This window comes from Odontesthes bonariensis, chromosome 1 (assembly GCF_027942865.1).
Source record: "Odontesthes bonariensis isolate fOdoBon6 chromosome 1, fOdoBon6.hap1, whole genome shotgun sequence".
Classification (NCBI taxonomy): domain Eukaryota; kingdom Metazoa; phylum Chordata; class Actinopteri; order Atheriniformes; family Atherinopsidae; genus Odontesthes; species Odontesthes bonariensis.
Genome location: NC_134506.1, coordinates 23,464,853 through 23,490,066, shown reverse-complemented (window position 1 = coordinate 23,490,066; position 25,214 = coordinate 23,464,853). Strand labels below are relative to the sequence as shown.

At 40.3% G+C, this 25,214-nt stretch overlaps 1 protein-coding gene across 1 annotated transcript in view; it reads right to left on the bottom strand.

Moving 5' to 3' along the window:
• hnf4b (hepatic nuclear factor 4, beta) overlaps nt 1-25,214 on the bottom strand; it is a 91,740-nt gene that overhangs the window by 49,692 nt on the left and 16,834 nt on the right. Inside the window, exons 3-5 of the mRNA XM_075469285.1 lie at nt 20,951-21,054; nt 20,485-20,536; nt 16,265-16,405 (exon numbers count right to left, since the gene is read on the bottom strand). Of these exons, the coding sequence (XP_075325400.1) occupies nt 16,265-16,405; nt 20,485-20,536; nt 20,951-21,054 (297 nt within the window). The remainder of the gene's footprint in view (nt 1-16,264; nt 16,406-20,484; nt 20,537-20,950; nt 21,055-25,214) is intronic.

Genomic DNA, 25,214 nt, shown 5'->3' with positions numbered 1-25,214 from the left:
TGCATAGTCGGAAATTAGATGGTGAAATTGTGTGAAAGAATCAGTGATTGTTTTTCTATCCCTGCTATCCCTCCGAAGGTACTGATAACTGCTGATCTTGATGACACGTTTAATGAAAAATTTATTCAGATTCAGGAAAGAAAAAAAAAATCCTGTGTTCCGCTATTTTGTAATTAACATTGCTATCTCCCCAGTCCTCAAGGTTATTTGATCCACCCATTAACACTCTCCCAAAAAGCTAGTTGCTAACACTCAGGTCATGGGTGGAAATGGACCTACGGAAGTGCTGCCTTTCTTGTTCACATGTCCGATGTCTTAAAGTGGAGAAAGGGACAGTTGGATAAGTGATCTGGAGTGGTTTGATATATTATTCATACCACTCCTATTTTTGTTAATACTATTCATAATTAAACAGGATGTAAAGGTTCAGGGATGTTACTTCTAAGTAAAACAGGATATCTTGTTTGATTGTACCTTAGTCTTGCATTTCATAAGCTGCATTTCTAAAGTTCATTAAAATAAATGAATTATTTTCTTTAGATTATGCAAAAATAAGATTGGTTTTGATAATGTAATCACAAGCCATTTCTAGCAATGTATAGAGCATGTTGCTCCACCATTTTACAACTACACACAAGACCTTTTTAAACCTGGCTGGTTTCTACAAAGTTTTACATGTATGTGGGGTTTTCTTGGGGTGTTTTGCTCAAGGACACTTTGAGCCATTGAAATGCTGGGTACTCAAACATCAATCTTTCTATTGGAAGACAGAAACTCCATTAGCCTAGACATGGTCGAGATTCATTCAGTTGGTCAAAATATGCTACGTTCACTAGGCGACTGAGAAATGAGATCAACCATAGGGCCATTCAATCCCTGTACAGCCAGTGTGAGAGCTTAGTTCACATTCCCAGTAAGACAGACTCTTTTCAGGTGGGTGTTAGACTCAGCTAGGGCTGCTATTTGTCACAGAATTTGTTCATATAGACAGAATTTCTAAGAGCGGTCAAGGGCCAGAGGGTTTCCAGTTGGGTCTTGGGATTGCATTTTTTTGCATTTTGTAGTCTGAAGCTATAGAAGTGAACATTAACACCTTGAACTCTGAGGGCATGGTTCTCAATTAGAAAATTGTGGATTGCTCTCTCAGGATTGGGACTGACTACCTGACTTAAGTAGAAGAGTTAAAGTATCTCAGTGGGGGTAGAAAGTAGCAAAAGGTTTAGAGATGTGTTGGGGAAGCGCCTGCCGTGATGCGGATGCTTTACCAGTAAGTTGTGGTGAAGAGGGAGCTTAATCAAAAGGCAAAAATGATTATTTACTAGTTGATGCATGTTCATGGTCATGAACTGAGGGTAGAATGAGACTGGGAATACAGGCAGTCAGAATTAACTTTGAAGGGTGTCTGGGCTCACCATTAGGGATAGAATGAGGATGTCTTGGGAGGAGGACTCAGAGCAGACCCAGGACTCACTGAAGAGCTTCTATATCTCTAATGGCTGGACAATTCTATGGTGATCCCCCTTGGAAGAGTTGGATTTTGTGGCTCGATCGAGAGAGAGAGAGAGGTCTGAGAACCTCTGCTCAGACTGCTCTTTGGTAAGATGGATTGCAGTCTGCTGCTTTGTCACTGGATGTTACTAAATACTACTTGTATCTTAAACATAAAGTTTTAAAGTATCCAATCTCTCCTCTATTTGCTTAAACAGCCCAACTGTCATGATCATCCATTTTCAGTGCCCTAGTCAAGGGATAAAATATCAAGTATGTATTAGTTACCCCACTGGCAATGAACCACCAGCCACCAGCAGGCTACGCATGTTAATGTATTCAACTTCCCATTTGTACATAGGACAGGTATAAAAGGCCAGTTAACCTTTTAAATTGAGACTACTTAGATGTGATGCACAGCCGCCTGCTAATACAAAGCAAGCATAGAAGACTTACATCATTATAGAATTATAGATCCTCACCAACATTTACTGAATACTGGAAAATTCACTGTTACTCCCTTCTGTATCACATTGCAACTCTATTCCCACTTTTTTTCTACTCCACGAAAGTGCTTCCACCATTTTCTCAGGATCAAATGTAAATGATTTAAAACAGTGATAGGAACTTATTACAAAATGGAGCCTTGACAAGGGAAGGAAATGGTGCATCACTAGGAGTGTGCATATTGGAGGGACTAGGCGAGACTGAATGTGGGAGGGGCCACTGTATGTGTGTATGTGTGTGTGTGTGTGTGTTTGGGGTGGGGGTGTCAAGGAGTGAAAAATTAGTTTTAGTTTTTCTTGGGTGAAGAGAGGGGATGGAAGACAGGTGTGTGTGTGTGTATTTCAAAGTAAGTACAGATGAAAACAATAAAAATGTTTTCTCAATGCATTTTCTTTCTGTATTTATGTGTGTGTCCATATTCCCGTCTACTGCTATCTCTCTGTCTGCGTTCAACCCCTCCCTCTACTCTTTTTTTTTTTTCTTCTTTTTTTTCTGGCAGATCCCCAAGGTTATATTATGTCTGGACATCTAATCAGGCCAAGTCTTGATGCTGCATGTGTTGTGCCCCACATCTTCAAACCCAATGCTGTTTATTCTAGACCTGCCGTTACATATTCAGGGTTTGTCCAGTCTTTGCTACAAACCCAGCCGTGATAAATGAACATGACCTTGGAAAATAAAAAAGGTTGAAGAACAAAGCTCCCACTTTATATGAATTAATTTGCTCCTATGTAGCATGTGTTCAGCAGGTACAGAGGCAATAGATGTTTCACTCTTGGCCACATCTAATAAAGATTTGCATTTGAAATACACAAGTGGAATATTAAAGTAAAAAGCAGCATAAAGTAGGTGTAGGGCCACCAGAACGGCTTCAATTGGTCTTGACTTTGATTCTGAACTCCTACTGGAAAACAGAACACCATTCTTCTCAAAGTTATTTCCATATTTTCAGTTTTGAAGTTTCTGAAGTCTTTTCCAAAAGGGTTAATCTGGGTCAAATTATGTTGAGTGCAAATGCCAACGTATATGATTCACAGTGATTGTCTTAATCCCCAAAGAGTACTTGTGCTTGAAGAGATCACTGTCCTTGGACCCAAACAATGCCAGCAAAATGCCCCTCATCATGACAGAGCCACCAAAGTGTTATTTTTATTTATGTCAGGCATTTACTCATCCAATTCTGAAGAATATGCTGAAGGATAGCTTTACCAACCATTTAACTTTTCACACCTTTCTGTAGACCTATATTAACAGTTTTCTTTCACCACCAAACTTTAAAGTTTGCATGTATCTTTGTAATGTGGGCTTTCTGCACAGCAACCCTACTAAAGCAGAACTGCATCATGGTCCCTAGTCACCAATAATACACAAGCGACACCATAATCAAATGAGTGCACTCTCCCACAATTTTTGACCCTTATCTTTCTGCTCTTTAAAAAAAAAAAAAGCTGATCTCATATACAGTAAGTCACTGTTGCAATAGATATACAACCTTGTTGGGCAGCCTTTGTCATGGGAACTCCTGCTACTTTTCCCCCAACAATCAATTCTCTTTCAAGCTTACTTAGATTATCTCCTCTTTCCATCCTTATACAAGATCACAATCAGCTGGCCCAACTCAGCATTTTCATGAGACTGTTTCCCTCCCCAAAATGTTTCCAAAGCTACTACATGTGAAGGGTAAAAATGGTGTTTATGACGCGTTTTAAAAATGTTTTTAGCTCTAACTATGATCTATTTCTAAACCTAAACAAGTAGTTTTGATTAGGAAACCTAACCAAGTGATGTCACCGCCTAAATGTGGTGTTTAAATGTGACCATGGTAACCAGTAAAAAGGCATCCATAAAGGCTATTGTGGTATAGTAAAAATAATGTGTTTTAACTCAAACCATGATGATTTTCTAATTGTACCAAAATGAATGTTTCTTTTTTAAAAAAGGAACGTATGTTGGTTTTGATCTCAGGTCTCACAAATGCACATGGTTGGCTGCTTCATGAACAACCTTTTTCCTATCAATGGAGCTCACGATGACATCCGTTGTCAAAACACTTCTATCAGGTGTATTTCTCTCATCCTGCTTGTAGGGTACTTTACGGCACGGAATAATCAGATGTAGTTAAGAGGATTAATAAATGACAGATATGACCATTTCAGCTGGAGGGTTTGCTGTTTTAACATGCCAGCAGAGCATGACAGGGAGTTAAATGCTTAATTAACCATGTAATGTGCCCTTCTCCATTTGTTGTGTTACTTTACTCAGCTATTCAGATTTTTTTCATTTGTCATCTGCATGTATAGTTAAATTAAACTAAGGCCCGGGTTACATATGTGAGTCATTATGGGTAATTTGAGCAGTCAAGTCTCTTGTCCCTTGGCCTAAAGGTATTTTTTTCCACACCTCGTCCGTGATAATAAAAAAAGACTAATTCTTTTCTGAATGTCACGTGATTCTCAATCATTTTCCCTCACACATCATAATTTCTGTTTTATGGTAAAGTGCTTCGTATGCGCAAAATAATAGCTTTTATGGTAAATCTGGTCAGAATTATTGCAAGTGAAGTTCTTTTCTTGTGACAAAGTTTGCTGCTCTGATAGTTTGCAGGAAGTGGACTGTTTCACTTTGAAAACAGTCTCAGCAGTAGACATAGTCTGTTATTGACTTTTTAGGTGAAAGGAATGCTCTCCCTAAACTCTTCCCAAGTAGGAGTGAGGTGGCAGTACCCATGCCTGGCCAATAGATGGTGTGCCATGTTCAGGTTTTCTTGGTTTCCACTCACTGAACCTTGCTTGCTCACCCGTGACTTGTGAAAGTGCTTTGGGGTAGGCCTCCCTTACCTATCATCCTGCACAACCCCACCCCCACCTCTCCCACAGCACCCCTCTGAGCACCCCTTCCATCTCTGCCATCTCCCCCATCTCTCCCTCGCTCTCCATCCATGGGGCAGAGTCAGCGAGGTGGCAGTTCTAACAAGCTGCCGGGGACCGCACTACTCAAATGAGCCAAATCAAAGAGAAAAGGGGGAGAGGGATAGGTAGCGCCATGAGCCCCCTGCAGAGAATAACCACTCTGATGAATATAAAATAAATTTTTATTGCTTGACATAATAAGCCCAAGGATTGCCCTATGCTCAGTTGACATCTTTACCCTAACTTCCCTCGGACATTAACAGATGCACAAGAACATCAACAAATAAAATGACCATTGCAACAACTGACCAATTAGACATGAATTGTTTGTGGGATGGTTTATGAATACCGGAGAGTCAGCAAATTAAAAGGATGTAAATGTCTATTTTTGTTGCAGACGAGCGGAAGTGTGCATCTAATCTTCTGACTTGGGCTAATATGCTTTCTGAAAAGGACACAGGATAGTGGATGATGCTGGCACTGTAACAACACAGGTTTTTTTTTTTTAGATTCATTGACTGGCGGATTGGCATCAATAAGAGAGGTGCACGCCTATATCATTTTCTGTCTCTCTGTCAAGTTCTGATCCTCTCTTTCCCTCCTGTCTTCATTCTTCATTCTCTCTGCACCTCCCTGATTTCTCATTTCATTTTTTGGTGAAGTTGCGATTCTTCTGCATCTTGCATCTCTCTTGGGCTGTCTCCTTGGGGTTTGTGATGTCCGTGATGAAATGGCGTCAGTTCACTTCACAAAAAAAAAAGAAAAAAAAGGGAGAGAAGGACAAAAAAGGAAAATACAGCATCATGAAAAAATATCATATTGTGTCCTCCCCCATCCTGCAGCTTTAGTCTGTCACTTCCCCAGCATATATTCAAACATGTGTGAGCGACCATGCACATGCACGCACTCAGACATGCACATGTGCAAGTAGGTGTGCATGCACATATCCTCATGTGGTAGCTGCACACTTCATTTAACACATACAGATGGAGGGCTTTATGGTTTTGTTAAAGCCAGAAAACAAGGAACAGTGAACAGAAATTGTAAAAGCCTCTGTTATCATTTATGTTCACAAATGCTCTTGGCATGGAAGAAGAGCCATTGAAATTGCTCATCCAAGAGAGGGGGATAGGAAATGTTGTGTATAATAATGTGAATGATAATGCCTCAGTTTTATGTCCCTATTTTGTCTGTATATGAGGAGTCTGAGTGCCTTGAACCTAGATTTCACAATGATTTTATATACTATTTAAGAAAATGTAATGCATACAGAAATGACAATATCACCTTTTTTTCCTCTCTTTTATTTCATACGTCTTGGTGTTTTAAGCTTTCTGAGGGTTTAAAGAATTGCACTCAATGAATTTGGCTCGACCTGCCATGCTCAGTTTTTTTTTTCTTCATTTTTATCCTGCAAGCTGCTCTTTTGGTAGATTGTAGCTGAGAGATGAAACTGCCTGTGTAAGCCAGTAGAACCCATAATTCTGTTTGGATGCAAACATTTCCAGGTGCCTTTTCTGTTTTCCACATGTTGAAGTCTTTTAGATTGAGGAGGTCTCAAAGGGATAGATAAGTGATTATCTTCTTCAGACTGACCCCTTGCACATCACATGTGCTTAGTAAATATGTTAAATGTGCATATTTAATTTGCATTATTGTTCCTTCTTTTGTTCACAGAAACACATTTAACTATTTATTTTTCATTTATTTATTTTTTTTAGATTAATCTTCATCAGTATTGCTGTGTCTAAGAATATTTTTGGGGTGTTCCTTAGCTGTGACTACTTTCCAAACAGTAGGTGAGGAAGGGATCGCCACTGCTTAGTTTACTGTGCATTGTGGCTGCAGCAGTTCCAGCTTTTGCCGTGTATATTCTAGCCCTCACATGAGAATTTGTAGCTAGTTTTCCCTCTGTGATCAGTGGACAGAAATGTTTTATTTGTCTTCATATCCAGGATGTCAGATGATCCGTTGTCTTGCTTCGGCACCATCATGTTAGCTGTCAAACACCTCCATCACGCATTAAGAAAGTTTTATTGGAAGGAGCAACATGTGGTGCCATATTAAATCATTAAGATATTATTTAGAACAGCAGAATAAAAATATACAGCATGTTGTTGACACAATTCTAGGTTGGGAAATGATTTCCTCAGTGCTTTTGTGAGTATTGTCTCTACACTGGATGCTGGAGTTGTTTTTGCTTTTGGTTTTCCTGAGTGGACACAATAAAAGCAATTTCTCTATAAAGCCACTCAAACATGGAGTGATCGGACAAAAGGGACTGGAGAAAATCTGGGCCACAGCAGAATCCAGCCTGCCCCTTCACTAACCTCTGCTCAAACAAACACAGCAACCATTTCCTCGCTCTGTCCCTGGAGCCCCTCGCCCCTTGCTGAAGACAGGTGTTGTGACGTCTGCCGTTTTTACCCTTTTTGACGATGGGGTGAAACGGCAGGTTATCTCAAGTTTTCCATTGCTTTTATTTTGCCTGAGCATAAAACTGTTCTTCCAAGCTCATTGATTTGTATAATAAAATGTCTACAATGATTTTAGATTTGATTTAAATCTGCAAGTTAAAAAGAAATCCACAAATGATTTAATATCCATCGACATGCTAAAATACATATGCATTTGTGTATGTATGTTTTTTCTTAAATATGATTTGGAAAAATGTCTATCAATGGCATATAGTTTACAACTTAATATTTTGATTTAAAAAAAAAAATGACCTGTTTTGTAACAAATCCAAAAAAAAAATTGGATGAAATTTTAACATCTTTAGTCCGTTTTCTTTTTTAAAACATGCATTTTTGAAGTTTGGTTTTTTTGCCCTCAATGTTTATTCATACCTAACTGAGGCACTTTCCCCTAGTCAAGTGTTCTGCTGTATTTTATGTACAGTTGCATCTGTTAGGAATCATTTGACCCCGCTGAGGGAGCTGAAAGGGAAAGAGGCTGTTACGCTTTAGCACTGGCCGGACCGCAGAAGTCACAGCCCGAACACACCAAATCCCTCGCATGTCTGCACAATCGAGCATTATGGAATCGTTGCTGTGCTGCACATAGTGCTTAAGAAAAAATAAAACCCCAACAAAATAATCCGGTAGAAAAGGCTTAAGGACAAATTGCTTTGTCTCAATCATTACACAATGATCCTTGTTTGTTTTTTTATATTCCTTTTATGCACTTTTCCTTTATTTGATTTGAAAATCAGTTCTAGAATATTTTGCATTATTGTATTTATTGCCTTCTATTCACTTCATTACTCTATTTAATATGCACAAATAAGATATATGAAATGAACACTGCTGCAGGTAAAAGTAAATAAATACTTTTGCAGGAAATTGTCATATCCTGATATAATTAAAATTTTAATCCTGTGTGTAAATGCAAAATAATCATTTAAAAATGGTATTTATTGTATTTTATATCAAAATCAAAATTCAGTGCACACCCTCACATGGCTGGGTTATAGGGACAAGAGGGGGTAGTGTGTTTATTTATCTTTTCTTCTCTCTCAGTCTCCTGACATATCTGTATTCCTCATCTCTTTGAATAGAAATAAAAAAAAGGCAGTTTTTTTTCTTTTTTCTTTTCCTTGAATCCTCCTCTCGCCTTACCATTTTCATCAGCTGCTCTGATAGCCATGAATCTTGTCACTCATGTTTTTCATCAACTCATGTCCATGGAGCGTGTGGCGACTCCTGGAGATGGCTGCTGAAGCGAATGCAATGGTCAGAAAGGGAGTCACAAAGCAAGCAAAAGAATAACATAAACACACACACACACGAGCAATATCGCTGTCTCCCCAATGTTAAGATTTAGACACACATAACACACACACACGCAAGTAAAAACAGAAACGGAGGTCTGAAATGAAACATGGCAGTAAAATGTCGGCATCTGTGAATAAAATGTGCATCGAGTTGAGGTGATTTGACTGAGCAGGCAAAAACTGGAACACTGTGTACGCTTGACAAAGACACTTCTTTGCGCGGACTTCAGTTTTTTTCCTGGCACAATATTTTGTAGGACATGCAGGAGTTTGGTAACGGGAAAAGCATGTTTTCTTGTGAATGCTGGTAAAGGGAGCAGAAAACAAGCGAGCGGAGTGTGTACTGTAATGTTTCCTCCTGGTTCGATTCTCAGATGGCAGGAGCGCCATATCACGGGCTTTCCCCTCTGCATCTGGGCTCTGCTTGTCAGCTCAGCTGTGGTTGTTTTCATATGTGAGCCATGTTTCTTTTGGTGCAGATTTTTTTTATTTTTTTTCCACCTTCTACACTCTTTGTTCTTTCAACCTGAACTTGACATTGTTTTTCCTGCTTATGTTCAAGGCTGGAATGATTGGCTGTGACAAAAGGGGTATCTCCCTCCATCTTCAAAAAAAGAGTGACAGCCTCTCAGACATCTGTCATTTACCATTAGTCATACACTATTCTCCTCAACTAATTCTATTCTTGTTGCTTTTTGCGTTGTCCACAATGTTTTCTGTTTTTTTTTTTCCAGAGGTAATATAAAGCTCATTTTATGTCCCTTCCTCCCAGCCCATAGATGTCTTCATGAATGTCATAATCACTTTAGGTTTTAATTGTGATTTAATTGCCCTAATTACTTCATTATCCTGTACATGATTAAGATAATTAGCTTAGTGTTAAATACTGTGACTTTTTTCCTGTAAGACAGGAAGAATTCCCCTTGATTAGTTAATGAGATTAATTATACCCAGTGATACACCAGGTATAATTGCGCAAATTCCCACCTGCAATTCCACTTTCACATCATTAATGAAAAATCACTGTAAATGAAGACATGCGTGTGTTTTTATCAGGTAATTAATTAAAGATGATGCCTCTCACACAGTTTAAAAGTGAAATGTGGATAATTTATGTAAGCTGTGTTCTTTAATAACAATTTAATTTGAAAAAGGTGCCATGTGTCATGTAGGATCATTCTTTTAGAAATTGTTCTTCTAGAATGAGGTCAGTTAGTCATAACATTTCTTTGCTTAAAGATGTGATATGAAGCAGTATTTTTTTTTAACAAATATACTTTTCTCGGCTTCAAACATTTCTTCAATGTCTTTGCTCTGACTTTGCATCTCTTAAACTGTAATTACTTAGGGATCGGATCAAGTTTGAAAAGTGACCTAATGTCTGTCTCCCTGATGAATTTGGAATAGATATCAGGCCCATTTCACAGAAACTGTATCTTGAATAAAGTCAGCATGCGTTGAATAAAGCTGAATCAATCAGCACGGTTAGCCTTTAGTGGAATTTGACCATTGAGAACATAACAGCCTAAGTTCAATATGGGATGCAGCTGGAAAATCTAACAGCGTGCTGAAAATCAGGAGATGTCTCGTAGCCTCGTCTGTCTGTGTCTAAGTTTCACTATCCTTTCTTTCTCCATCCAATGCTTCTTTCTGTCTGAGTGTCGGCAAACAGAGAGTAGAGTCAGTTTTACTGTCACTACCTGTGAAATTGTATTCCACAAAGATGGATGCTTTCTCTTATATTCATGACATCCAGGGAAGCACAGTCACCTCCAAAACTGTTTAATATGGATGCCGTGGAGGCGGACACATATACACACTTTCACATACATGAACACAGTATATGCGTGCGCACATAAACACACCGATGTGAATGTACTCGCGCAACACTGCACGCTCACAAACACACACATTTATTTGCCCCAAAGACAATGCATGGCTGGTGTTTTGCTCCTGCTGATGATGAAGAGTGGTAGTGACAGTGCTGCTCTCAGTAGGGTTGATGCATTACAACACAGTGCTGCCATGTTGCGTAAATTCTCTGTCTCTCCTCATTGAAAACATGGAGGCTCCTCATCTACCGAGGTACATCAGCGCACTTTAGCAACTCTACTCCTCTGTTGTTTCATCTCTGGAGTTTCATAAGGATATCCACTCTGTGTAGGCCAGCCATCTATTGTAATGATGTAATGACAACCTGTGGGGTTGTCTATTGCGTCTGCTCTGTGTGTTAGTTTTCTATCTGGTCTGAGTGGCGGCGCAAGGTTGTATCGAAGTCACCCGTACCCACCCTCCTGTAGTTTTAGGGGAAAACAAGGCAGATTAATCCACTCGGGTTGGACTGGAAGACAAAAACATCAGGGAGATTCCGTCGGTTGGCACTATTTGTTAGGGTGAATGTTTGTGTATTTTTTTGCACTGGCAGTGAGGACTTGTTGGAGGGGTTGAGGGGTTTGTGAGCTGCAGATGCAAAAATGCAAAAATGAATAAAACAATACAGAGCACATGATGGGCCTCTGAGAGTACCAACAGACCCTTTCTCCCCCTTCCTCTTTACTCTAACCCTCCCCTCACTCTTTCTCCGCTACCTTAATATAACCAAGACATGGATCCCCACGAGTCCTTGGGAGTATGATAGGGGGCATCATTATATTTCTTTTGGGCTTTGTTTTTCCTTCCCAGCACAGTGCTACAGTACTTGGCCAGCACCCTGCTCCTGTGTGCTTAAGGCCAGCGGGGCCGTCCATGTGTATAATGTTGCTCCTGACCATGGACCCTTGAGTATTTTCTCCTGACACCCTTATACAACAGGACAGGCAGACACAGCTCTTTGCACAAACAGGGATACAGAAATACTCAGCACATGTGGGCTCTTTTAGGAATTTCTCCACAGAGAGAGTGCTTGAACAGTTACAATGTTGCAGCGTTTCGTTCTCTCTGAGCCTGTTTGGTTGAGCTGTATTGTAGAGCTAAACTTAGGCACCATGCAATAGCTGCAGGTTGTGTGGAGTTTCTACACCTTGTTCTTTGGTGTGGGGGAGGAGAAGAATCACAGAGTGGGTAGAAATGGGGGTTCTGCTCAGAGGTTCAGAGGAGAGGTTTTTTGTGTAATCCTATGCTAAATTCAGCATCAGATCTTTCAGGGAGCTGTGTAAAACCAGTATGTTTTTCTTGTCTTTACTTTTCCTGCACACCTAAAAAATGATGATAGCACATGGCTTTTCAGCTATCTCACCCTCAAGGCAAAATGTACAAGGCTGCTAGGCGGCGTTAACTCTTCCTCTTACTAGAGACAGCTAACCCCCTCAAAGGATGCTGATGTCTGGAGAGGGAATGCCTGTGAGCGGAAATTTGGCACAGGGTGGGGGTAAGATGGGTTTGGGTGGGGTGAATAAAAGGGAAAGAGGGGGGAGGGAGTATGTGTTTGATTTAAAAAAGAAAAAGAAAAAAGGGGGGAATTCTGTCCCCCTGTTCTCTGTAGAACATTTAGCTTTGACCCTCCTTCTCTACTCCCTCCTACCATCATCACACCCCCCCCCCCCCCCCCCAACTCATACAGATACACAGAGTCCAGCAGATCTGCAGGATACCACAGCAGAGCCCTTTCTGTCCTCTGCACAGAGATGCATGCCTCGTAATATATATCTTCACTATATAGAGTGTGTATATGTGTCCACACTGTTGCAACAGACAGACACTTAGGGAGGAGAGAGGGAAATAGGGAGAGGGAGTGACAGGAAGGGAGTGAGGGAAGAAGAGAGGTAGAGTGAGAATCAGACTGAAATAAGAAATGGGAGGGGGAGAGCTTTATATGTTGGTTTCATGTTTATGATGCAGAAAAATGTATCAGTTTTGATTTTTTAAAGTAAAGTTAAAGGGCAGAATCAGAATATTTCTCATATATCTGGTGAACTAGTCCCAATAGCTGCAGCCAGAGCTCTGACCAGACCTCTACTTGTGCTGAGCAGACTGGAGGCGACCCAGGGTAAGTTATGGGCTTCTTTCTTTCTCTCCCTCTCTATGCTGCTGATTATGATGCTGCTGATTGATTGGTTAGAGGCTGTGGATTATCACGGGCCGCTCGTCACCAGGTACCTGATGATGAGAGGAGAGAGAGACGAGAGGAGAGGAGGAGGGGGGGAGGGAGGGAAGGAAGGAGGGGTGGAAATTAGATGAGCATGGCCAGCGCTCACATCACCAGATCTCACTAACTCTCTTTCTGATTTCTGTTTACTCTGCCGTTGCACATTTGTATACGGCATGAGCAAAAATTGATTTTGTTCGTTTGTGTGTATTTGTGTATCATCTGGATGTGCATGTGTGGTCCCAGCCAGCACGCGTCGCCAGCCTGCTTGCTTTTCCTTAGTCAAAGCGGCGTGTGCTGATGAGGCCATGGGGAGGGGTTTGCTGATAAAGGGAAAGCCAGAGGGGCCTTTTTGGTGAATATGCAGATGAGGGGCATGTGTAAATGGGAGGAGGCTCGACGTGAGCGTGTGCCACACGCTTTACTGTTTATGTGTTCTCCATAGGGAGCCTGATCCTCAACAGATTGCCAGTGTTTGGTGTGATCTTGCCGCTGCTTTGTTTAGGGCATTCACCGACAAAGATACAGAAAGAAAAGCGGAGAACTGGGGAGGGGAGAAGTGGAGGGAAAAACAGATAGTAAAATACAGTTAAAGAGAAAGAGGAGGGGAATAAATGGGAGAGCAGCTTCAGGGCATATTTTCACCCCATTGACAAGACGTGATGATTGCTGTTTTGCCCCATCCCTCCTCCCCTTTACCTCCCCAGACGTTTTTCTAATCCATTTGCATGTCAAAGCAGTGGAGGTCACTGCGCAGATTAGTATGAGATGACATAATGATGTAATGAATTAAATGCTCCTGTTTAAGCCCTGCACTTTGCGGCAGTGGGAGGCATGGAAAGTGAAACAACTGAGGATGAGAAACTGTTGTGCATTGTGTTTTTTCCTCTCCAGACCATGGTAGGAATGCTGGTTTAAATAAAGTTTTCGGCCTGATTTGATTACAATCAATTCTGTGTTTGTGCTGAGCTTAATTGCGTTTACATATTTTAGTTGCACCTACGTTTTGAATGCTACTCTCTTCACTTGTGAGTATAATTGGTATTCTTCTGAATTTGTGATTAACACCATAAGTTAGGAATAAAGTTTTGTTTCAATCTTTGTATAAACACAAAGACCCTAGCAGCTCCTCTTGTAAATCAGTGGAAGTCTGTTTCTTTTTTCTTTTTTTTCCATTTTGAAAGTTGCAAAGTGAAGAAAATGTCTTTCAGTAAAAAAAAACATCTTTTTTTGTCTGTCCTCGTCGTCCCTTCTCAGGCATCATCTCTCGATCTTTGGAGGTCTCTTTTTGGAGAGGACTGCACGGAGACTGTCAAAAAAGAAACATTTTTTTTTGCTTGAAAGTGGTTCGAGCTTTACTCAAGGCTGAGAGCGGCAACCTGATTTCTTCTAAGTTTTTTTTTCTTCTCCCTCTTCTAAGATAAATTTTTTTTCCCCCAAGTTTTGCCCCTTTGCTTGAAACATAAACTATAACTGCGATGTATCTTTTTTAACTCTTCCTCCAAATTGTCTTCGCTGTCCGCACAGCATTAAAAAGATTGTGTGTGGCAACAGTAAAGGCGTATGGAGTATATCATCGATTGAAGCACTGGTTGAATCTGTGTTTTTATGAAGCCGAAAAGATCTGAGACACGACACCTGGGTCTCCATGGAGAATCACCTACTGTGTGACAGAAGCACAAGTGTGTCACTGTTGTCATCTCTCACCACAGAAATGATGGTGGCCCCTGTACACACCCACTCGTAGACACCTCAGTTACCTGTAACAGTTGAGATATTTGCCTTATTGAGGGTAAGGGGCAATACGGGGGCTTGTAGAAGACATAGATATGTCCCTCATCTCTGTAAACTTTTTATTATTCACAGTACCTTACTCCTCTGCGCTCTTATTGATTTGAGAGGTGCTACACAGATTCAGTTTTGCTTGGCTTTTCTATTTTTTCAGGATTTGGCTCTTCCACCAGTGATAGAACTGACTCATTTGACATCACAATCAATACTTAAAGAAAAAGACATCAGGATGGGTAGAATATTCATTAAATGTATAGATTTATGAATAAAAAGCACTTCTTTGCCAAAAAATGCATTTACAGCTAGAATTAGAATGTGTGATGTGAGCACAAACATTTTAACACTGCCGATTTTAGATTTTTAGAGAAGAATAAACTAATTTTAAATGTATTTTTCTAGTTTCTGAATTATTGCCATCCCCTGTGTGGCCCCAGAGCCATGTCCAAGCGGGTGTGGCTGCGTGGAGTCAGCTGGCTGGTGCAGGGGGTAATGAGTATGCACTATGACAGCTGGGATAAAGTGTATAGATGTGTTTGGTGGGAGTAATCAGCTGCCGACCACGGGGTGCAAGAGTGTGATGTGAGGCTTTATGACTGCAGAACTTACACACACGCACCAACACGCACCCGTGCACACAGAGGTCCGTTGGGACTGTATGCTTCACCTCACTCTTGTCCTGTTGGAGGTAGCCTGGGCTTCATGGCTACCTTCTCTGATTTGCTTTTTAGAGCAATATATATTTTTGAACATGTCCAGCGACCTTTTAAACTTCTTTTTTTGTTAGTTCAATTGCTTATAGTTGTGTTATCAGCAAAAATGTTTCAACAAAATATCACCAAAAAAACAACTGTTATTTTAATTTGTTTTCGGCTGTGATAAAAAGTAATAAAACTACCATTTGTGAATTAAGATTGAGCATTTGCCTCTTAAACAGAACACCTAGCAAAATATTGAATATGTTTTTTTTTTGTTTTTCTTTTACAAATGCTTTTCCAATATCGCAGAAGAAAATGAATAATGTGACGTCATATATTTCTTTTGGTGGTGGTGTGTAATTGCATTACTGAACAGATTTGCTTTTGTTGCAAACCACATCTCAATTGAAGTTTTTTGGAGCCTGTGGCTGCAGTGCTTTACAAATAATTGATATAAACTAGGCCCTCCTGGCCAGTGAAATTGAACACACTAATAAATGCATAAAGGGAAAATAAATATTGATCACACAGTGCATGAGAATATTGTTGCTGTGATTTGATTCTCACAGTTTGCGGGGAATTTCTTTCATGTGAGTTTCCGTGGTTGTGAGTGGGGGAGCGCGTGTGTTTTTTTTTTGACCGTTTGGTTGTTTGCCTGTCTGTAAATGTGCAGCAGGAAGCCTCAGCGCTGTGGTCTTTGAATATTATCTTAGTGTCCGTGAGAGGTGATAAAACACCCATGTTGACCTCAGTTTTAACTTCTGATAACATTTCCGCGTGTGTTTGTGTAAAGTAAAAGTTTGATTGCATTGCATGTGTTCGAGTAGGAGCCCTTGCCTTGAACTCTTTGCCCCATCTCTCTGGACTGAAGTTTTCCCCTGCTCCTCCTGGTTTTCTATAGTCAATGAGGAGGATAGGCGGGAAAGAGGATTATTGGTATTGATCTACCCAGGGGGATCATTAGGCATCACTATCAATTCTCAGCTCCTTTGACACAGCACCGGCCCACACAGACATTGCCAATTTGTCCCTATTAGAGAGCCCAGTTTCTGGGTGTCTGCGGTGAGAGGCTGGTAAGGCCGCTCTGTGGAGAAGTCGTCCAGGAGGGCCAGATTTGGGCCTGACCACTTGCTGGCTGTGATCACCTGCTTGATATCTAGAGGTATACACAAGTAAATATGCAGTAAACAACATTTTTTTCCCCCAAAATGTTGTTATGTTATCTAAGGAAAAATCAAATAAGATCTTTTTTCACCCTCTGCACACATTCTACTTCCTGTCAGTGGCGTCCTTTACGTTCCCATATTATTTACAGAGAGGTAATTGGCACTGTAATAGAATACTTCCGTGAGGCTTATCCAGCCTGGCCCACTTATCTGTGTAAGCTGGCTGTTCTAGAGACTAAAGCTGCTAGATCCTTTGTCGCTGACTTTAACCCTCTGCTGGAGTCAGGTGTGCAGAAAACTGCACACCAGGTTAGACACACCTGTAGTCCTCTGGCCAAGATGTGTAATTCTAGAAAGAAACGGTACCCAATTGTGTACATGTAGGTGTTCTTCGTTCATACCATAATTCGTGTTTCTTGTACATTTTCCATGTTTTGAGAATCTTGATTAATTTGTAAACATACTTATTTCATGGGGTGTTGCTTAGCATATGACATGGCTTCAAATAACTTAATATTTCCTTGTGCTGTTGTTGAAAACATATTACAAAAAAATTCTTTATAGCTACTTGAGAGAGATATTTGCTTGGTGGCTGCTTTTGATTCAGAAAATTACCATTTTTCATCGCAATAATAAACTAATTTGATATTCATAAAACGCAGACGTATTAGTTGTTTACTGACTCGATATTGTTCGAACAGATGTTAATGCTAAAGATAACACCAGTAATAATTAGCTTGGCATGCCTAAAGTGTATTGCATTGTTTAGAAAGAAAGAGAAGCTTGGTAAAAATAGGTCTTTTCTCATTAATGGTCATTTCATTGTGCAAACTTAATATGTTTAGGTCTGTTTCGGTGTGCACAAGTTCAACAAAATCCCCACTGAAAACACTCGGTAAACACTCGCACATAGCCAGCCACACAGGGAGCAAGCCAGACAAACCTAGCAGTTGACCAAGCGAGTCAGGGAACAGCAGGTGATTTTTTTTCTCACGCCCCTTGACTTCTGGGCTGACCTGTTTAGCTGCAGCCTGAAATAAATTATATAAATGCAGAGAGTAGTCACCTCCCAATGACTGCACCTTCACTGTAAACAGATACACTATAAATATGCTATTATTAGTATATTTAACAATATCATATATATTTGTGAAAGACAATTCTCTTACTTTGTTCTTACTAGCCATGATACCACTGACAGTCTCATTTCACACTGTGGTCTATTAGACGGTAAGCTGGGTGTGAAGGACATCCTACAGACCTTTTAAGTGCTCTCATAAATCATCTTCAACACATTCAAAATTCATCAGTGCTAGCACTTTGCCCTCTGTCTTTCCGAAACGGCCTTGCGTGGTCAGACAGTCAAACCACATGAACACACTCAGTGGAAACTGTGCTCCAGGGGAGCAACACATTGGTTTTCAACCTGAGGTTTTGCATGTGGAAATCAAAGGCTCGCTGGTAATGACTTCAGTCTGGGCAGCGTGGGGGTCCTTTTGAGCTGCTATTCCCAAGCCACAGCACTGCTTTCACACATCCTCATTCATAGGCAGTTCATAGGACACTGTGCAGCTTTGCCGTGCTAGGTCAGCGACCACACAAATGACAAATGGAGCCAGCTCTGTGTTAACCAGCCCTTTCAGTCAGTCACACTTCATCAAATATAAAAGCAAAGGAAATATTTGCAAGAATAAATCACCAGAAAGTAGTAGAAACCAGTGTAAATGACTCAAACTTGTTATTGTTAGACTGCTCATGGGGTAAGAAAGAAAGTAAAGAGAGGGATAAAATTGGTGATCTGATTGCTTGTTTGTAAAGTCTCAGCAACATTGTTACGGAGTCACCAAGAGAGGGCAGTGTGGCCTGTCCAAGAGCATGGCTAGCAGCTGCAATTCTGCTTTGGAAAATTGTGATCACCTGACATAAGCAGACAGGCGCACACATACTCTTGAATATGCTCTATCGTTTGCTTGGTTTTTATACACATTGATGATATACAGACATGGCTATCCTTTTGGCTTTCTTTATGGTGCTGTGGAGAAACTCTGATGTTTTCTGTGGCTTGCATGCCTTTCCGATTGGTGATGGTTAATTTCCTCTCTGCTCATCTGAAATCAGTTTTATTCCATGTATGAAAGAGCGAATGCCATAGCATAGCTGAAAAGCCAATCCATTTATTTACTACATCTTATAAATACAATGTCCTTTAGTATATTATTAGAAGCAAAAGAGGAGGGTCATTTGTTAAATTACACAGACTACATGGTTCTGTGCCATTTTGTTCCTATCCTTTGTTTTTATGAGGCAGTGGAGGCAGACTGTCTGGGAGTAATCAGATAAAAAAAGAAATCATTCATGATCTTTAAAAATGTACAAATGAAAAATAAATATATCGCATAGAGCCACTGGGAGCGATATGTGCTTCCCTTTCTATGAATTCTACTCAGAGGGCCAGTCATCGGTGGATCTCGCTGGTAGAAGCCCAACATCATCTCAATACAGTTTTGTGCTGTATGTTTTGTTGTCCTCGAATGTGTATGAGTTTTCTTAGGTGGAGGGATAGGCTTAGTCTGTTAGCAAAGGAAGAAAAGGAGAGAGAAATAAATGAGAGATGGATGAGGGCAGTTCAGGGGCCCTGAGTGTTTTAATTATACACCACTCTGTCGTTGGGTCAGAGCTTGCTATCTCTTCCTGGCTTTATCCCTGTTTCATGATTTGAGCAATACCTTTATCCCTAAGCCTTCAGCTCCCCTGGCCAAACAAAGAAAAAAGGGAGGGCAAAGAAGGGGTTTTACAGCAGTAACTATGCAGCATTTACCATTAATATCCCTCAATCTCCTCTTTTTTTTATGTACTGTGTAACCTCAATAAAGTGACCTCAGTGAGGGCCTGGTAGTATATGAATTTGGCCGCTGGGATGGAGGATCCTCTTGTGCTGGGGCAGATCTGGTTTAGCTCTGCTCAAAAGCTGAAGCTAAGTGCTGGCAGCCTCCTAAACAAGTGGGGTGAAGGAGCACATTTTTTATCTTCTTTCTCCTTTCACTATTTCTCCCTTTTTTTTTTTTTTGAGCGCAGAGATCATCGAAATGCGTTCCAGGAACACTGCTTGTCTGATAACACCATTGGTTGAGGAATGGCTACTGTATATGGGCACAGTGGTCACATGACGATGTTGTTGAATTTCCCTGAAGGCAGAAGCATTTACAGATCCATGCTAAAATCGGAGTCAATTTCGCTGTCGATAACTTAAACTACTGAATTCTGGTTTTCTTTTTATTGAGAGGAGAACAACAAAATAGAAAATAGAAAATATAGCCTTTGTTTAGTTAAAAAAAAAAAAAAAAATGTGAGTACTGCAATTTTTTCCCCTCTTAAATGATCCACTTTTTTTTCTGCACAGAATTAATCTAAATTTAAAGATTGTTCTTGCGGAATTAGCTGAATGCTCTGTGACAAAATAATTTTGTAATTATAAAAGAAAAAAAATTCCTGTCCTCCTTGGACAATTTTGGGACTCTTTCTCAGTCTTTATTGAAGTGTATTCACCTCAAAATATCCAACCGAAGAGGGAAATTTTATGTAGCCTGGAAAAGCAAAACACCGTTTTCATTTTCTTGTCATACATTTCCCAAAAAATCTACAGAACAAATGTATTTATCGGGGTGTCTATAAAAGCTAAGTGTGTGTATACTGTATCCTGAGTGCCTGCCTATGTGTTAGCTTGTAATTTCTGGACTGTACTGTATCTCCATGACAACGTGGTTTCTGATGTGGGTTCTCTTCCTGACATTTCCCTGTTTGGGAAGGATCGTGAATCGCCTTGCCTCTTCTTCAGTCAGCATGGCACATTAAAAAAAAAAAAAAAAAAAGGTGTTGGGGTGGGTGAGTGGGGAAGGTGGGGATACATGGGGGGGGGGGCAGTATGAGGAATCTAATGGGCGTCTGGTCTGATTGTCCTCAGCCATGGCAGTAGAGACAAAGCAGATGAATTGTGCAATGGATTCGAAGAGATTGGAGACAAGTGCATGTCAGCGGCTCCTCCATCTCTCCTCCTTCATCCCCCCCCCACCTTCCTCCAGGATCCCTCCCTCTCCATCTCCCCTATCTTTTTGTCTGACACCCTGAAAAAAAGCAGGCATGACAGCATTGCTTCGCTTGAGCAAAACATAGAAAATAAAATGCAATCCTCACCCATTTTGCTTTTGTATTAGATATTCAGGCAGACATTCAGTCTGTTGGACTCATTAATTGTGAAACACTGCATGAGAAATTTTCACAAAATTAATCACAAAGAAAACATCAATGCAATTTTGATTCATGCTGTTTTAAGTGCTAGAAATAGATGACAGTATTAAAAAAAAAACTAATTTAAAGACAAAAGCACTCATCTAATAATTTTATAAATGGCACACTGAGCTGAAATCTGATTTCAACCAACAGTTTAGGAGGGAAGACACTGTATCTCTCTTCACAGTGAGAAAATATCTAGCTAGTGTGTCAGACTAGTATCCCCATGCCTTACACTAGATGCTAACCTCCAGGAAAACACCGATAGCATTGGCGGTTTCAAACACCCTACTGACTCTGTCTGGAAGCTGAACGTAGAACGGTGTGTTTTCCGCGTGATAATCTACAAACTCTGCAAGAAAAAAAAAAAAACACAGAAAACCACTGTCTTTGTCATATACGGCTTTGGCCAGTAATACAGCTTGGGTGAATGATCTGTGGTTGCTGCAAAGCCTGGAACCTTAAATGTGAGGATCTCCTACTGTGCGTGTGTTGATGTTTTTTAGACAGCTCCTGCGGCATTGAAGTTTCAAAGACGAAACACACGGGGCTCCGAGAGGGATCACATTTCTTCTACAAGACATTTTGAGGGGTAGGGCTAGTTACGTTTTGCATTTTATGTAATTTATGTTTTTACATTAAAGTGAATTCAAGCAAAAGAAATAGAAAGAGAGCAGAAACTTTAATATATTTAATGAGTTGTGTCCCCAAAATACTTCATTATCAAGATGAATAGGTACAATAAATTTTCATTCCCATCAGTTGACCACCTTGACAGAACTTGTCTGCCAGTTTTTGTTTTGTGTTGACTGCATTTATTATTCATCTTTACATCAGTCTGTATTTTAATATGAATAATTGAAGAGGTATCAGAGGAGGAAGAGGGATGTGAGAGAGGGGTGCCACACAGCATGTGTCCTTGGCTCCTCACCACTCCTGCACTCCCTCAGAGTGGAGCAGGTGGGGGCTGAAGGAAGAGGAGGGTTGTTGGTCTAGCTTTGCCTGCTGCAGGGCCACGACTCTGGGTCCTGCTCTCCCTCCCTACCTCGTCCCGCCTTCTTACCTGGCTGGCTCTCTTGTCAGATTTAATAACAGTGTATAAATCAAAAGCCTCCTGTCAGCCACACAGCCTTCATTAAATTCAAATGGAGAACGGCTTTCTTTGGATCCAATTTTAATAAAACCAGGTAATCAAATAAGGGATTAAAATTGGGTCATCATTTCACAGCCCCAAAGATGTCTGGTCACCATCAGTTTCCTGTATACACATTTAGCATTTTCGAGAGAAAGACATAATTTATACGCATACAGTAATGTACAGTAAACAGTCTCTGCACGTGCACCAGTGTAATGTTTCTTTGTATGCACACACAATGATGGTTCACTGTACAGCAGATTCTATTCAGTGCAAGAACTTCAATTGCTTCATATTTTCAGTCCATTTTTTTGCTCCACAATGACTGTGTTCATTTATTTATAAATTTATTTATTTTTCCTCAAGAGCAGAATACACAACCTTGAGAGCAATTTATGTTCACAGAGTGCAGTTAAAACTGTTTAAAAAGATGGATGTCTCAGTGTAGGTGAAAATATCATTGTTAGGTCATTTGGATGATTGAAAATGGACCTAAATTTGATAGTTTCCTGATCAAGCCAGGGTATAGGGATGATTGCGTAGGCACCTTTCATTTGACTGTTTTGTAGTGCAAGATGCAGATGTCATGATGCTCTGACTGAAAAATAAACCAACTGTCAGTTTTTTAGATGACCTGTGTGTCATGCATCTGTCTGTTAATGCTAGCTCAGAGCAACCATGTTTGATCTATTGCTGGCAGTCCCACTGCTCATAGAGTCCGATTTTTATGTAATCAAATAATTTTTTCTGGTGTTTTTGTGGAGGTCGTGTTTTAAGCTTTACGCATTAGCTATACTGTGAAAAACTTCTCTATTCTTTTATATCATGCAAAGAAGTAAGGGTACAGACTGCCAAAGAGTAAGTGGGACTTTTGTCCTGTATCAGGTTTTTGCGCCTCTGCTTTTCTGATCTTCAAAATTAAGGAACACTGTTTCATACAGCTTGTGAGCAGAAGAGGGCACTATGAGTCGCTGCTGTGCGTTCTCTGTCTTTTTCTTTCTGTGTCTCTCTCATTTAATCTCTTTTTTGCTTTGCTTCCGTCTGACTTTGGGACAATTTGCCATACATGTGTACTTCAAAGCCACAAGCTGTATGCATTTATGTCTGCAATGGAGGAGAGCATATTTGAGATCATATGCAGTAAAATATCGGTTGAATGTGAAAATGATTAGTAGCAGATTAAATTGTTACTTGATGTGGTGGTATCTGAAAATAGCTTCAGTGAGCAGTTATACGCCCATCTTTGCGTATTTAACATGGAGTCTTTGATTTTTGACTTCTCCACATTGAAATATCATTACATTACTTATAGCTTTAACTTGTATTTATTTGTCAAAAAGTAGAGAAAGTGTGTGTCTCCAAGCATCCATTCGGATTTTCTATACAGACAACTCCATCATGTTGCCTTTTCCCCCCTTGACTCTCACTATGTCTTATCCCTCAGTAATGTTATCAGTGTAATTTGGCCTCTAACTAATTCATGGTGCTGGTTTAGAGTTGAAATTCTTAACAAATGTACATCATTTTTAGGTTAGAAATGATAGTAATAAAAGTTTGTATTGCAGCAATGGTTACTGCCATTGCTTGGCATTTGTTATATAAAAACACAATAATTCCAACTGAACAAAATCTTAAATTGTTTTTTTTTTATATATATATATATATATATATATATATCGTCTTCAAGATACCTCTATTTCCTTCTTGTTGATCTTTTTGTTTGAGTGCTGCTCTGATTATTTTTCCTCCACAGCAGCCAGATAATCATGGCAGTGCTACCTGAGCATTGTGTCCTCTACAGGCAGGTCAGAGGAGCTCCCATCACCCCCTGGTGTGTCTACCTCCTGCCTCTGTTCTTCCTGCCTCCTTTCCTGTTGCCATCATGGCCTGCCATGTTAGTGCAGGCTCCTGCTGCTCAGCCCTCTCCTTCAATAAATCTTCATATGTGTTGTGAGGGAAGGTAGAGGGTACATACAACAGTAACCACCGGTACTCTCCATCAAAGGGTTATCTGGCTTTCACAGGCGCACTGACAGACTGCTCCCTGACATGGAGCTGAGGCCAAATGCCATCTCTCTGATGGGAGGAGGTCTCACTTTGGAGACAGAAAAGTGATTCATTTATACAAAACAATTTTTTTTTTCAAAAAGTTTGAATGTCGAGAGAAGGAAAATAATCTATCAAATAGGTGAGAGATGTGATAAAGTGAGAAAAATGTTAAAGAAGACTTGAATGATTACGCTCCCAAACATATGGGATTCTTAGCTTCCTCAGTTCCAAGTTTTATCTATGTTGGTCATATTTGTACTTAATATTAAAACGGTAAACTGGTAGTATGATTATACTGATTTCCTTTGTGTTAAATCAATGATTTTATATTTAAGATTGTTGAGTTTTAAAGGAAGCAGATCTACTTGTGAAGGAGATATTTACATTTTAATGTCGGGTTGCAGGGGCCTATCCTTCAGTGCCGTATTAGTGTGTCAGCAAGGACTGCTGTTATGAATTACCAGCCTCAAATTCTGCAACTTAAAAAGTGGGAATGAGAGGAAACCTTTTGTTTATGTCACCCATCATCTTGAAATATTTACCATTCTGCGCCTCTCTGCTCCCTGTCTCCCTTCGGTGTGATAAAAGGTTGCCGACTCCCAGTTTAAACCCCTTCTTATTTCATCCCATCTCTGGATCCGTTCCTGCTATGGACCAACATCATACACAGCCTCATCTTTCTGCTCAAATCTGCTTCCTCCATGTTTTTTTTCTTCTGCCTCTCCCGCAGGACCGAGTTTATTCAGGGTGGTTCCTTTGGGAATTGTATGAGCATTTGACCAGGTGTCTGTGACACTTTTCAATATTTTATTCCAGAGCATGTTTGTGTGTTTACTTTCTGTATTTGAATTGTTACATGTTTGACTTCTCAGTTTGAAGAGAAACAGTACATGCTTGTACTTTTGCGCTTTGTACTGTATTGTCTGTGTGGTGCGAGCTAAGGGTGTGTGCAGTGTTTTTAAAAAAAAAAAAAAAGAGCAAAGGAAATGAAATTCAACGCTGAATGAATTATGGAGTATGTATCGTTACCTACTGTGTCTAGTTCAGAGTATGTGAGTGAATAGAACTCATGTGCAAAAGGTGCAGAAATAAAAACAGAAAATCTGCAGTGTGTTGTAGACATAGTGCCTGGTACTGTATGAATTGCCTGCGGTTGCCTTGCAGGAGTGATACCTCTGAAATCCAACATTTCTCTCCATTCACTTTCAACAAAAACATGTCCCCCAGCTAGGGTGCACCTTCACTGTTTTACCACCACTTTTTCAAGAGAAAACAAAACTGTGAGGAACAGCAGCCTGATTCTGGGTTTTGTAAAGATGTATCGAAGT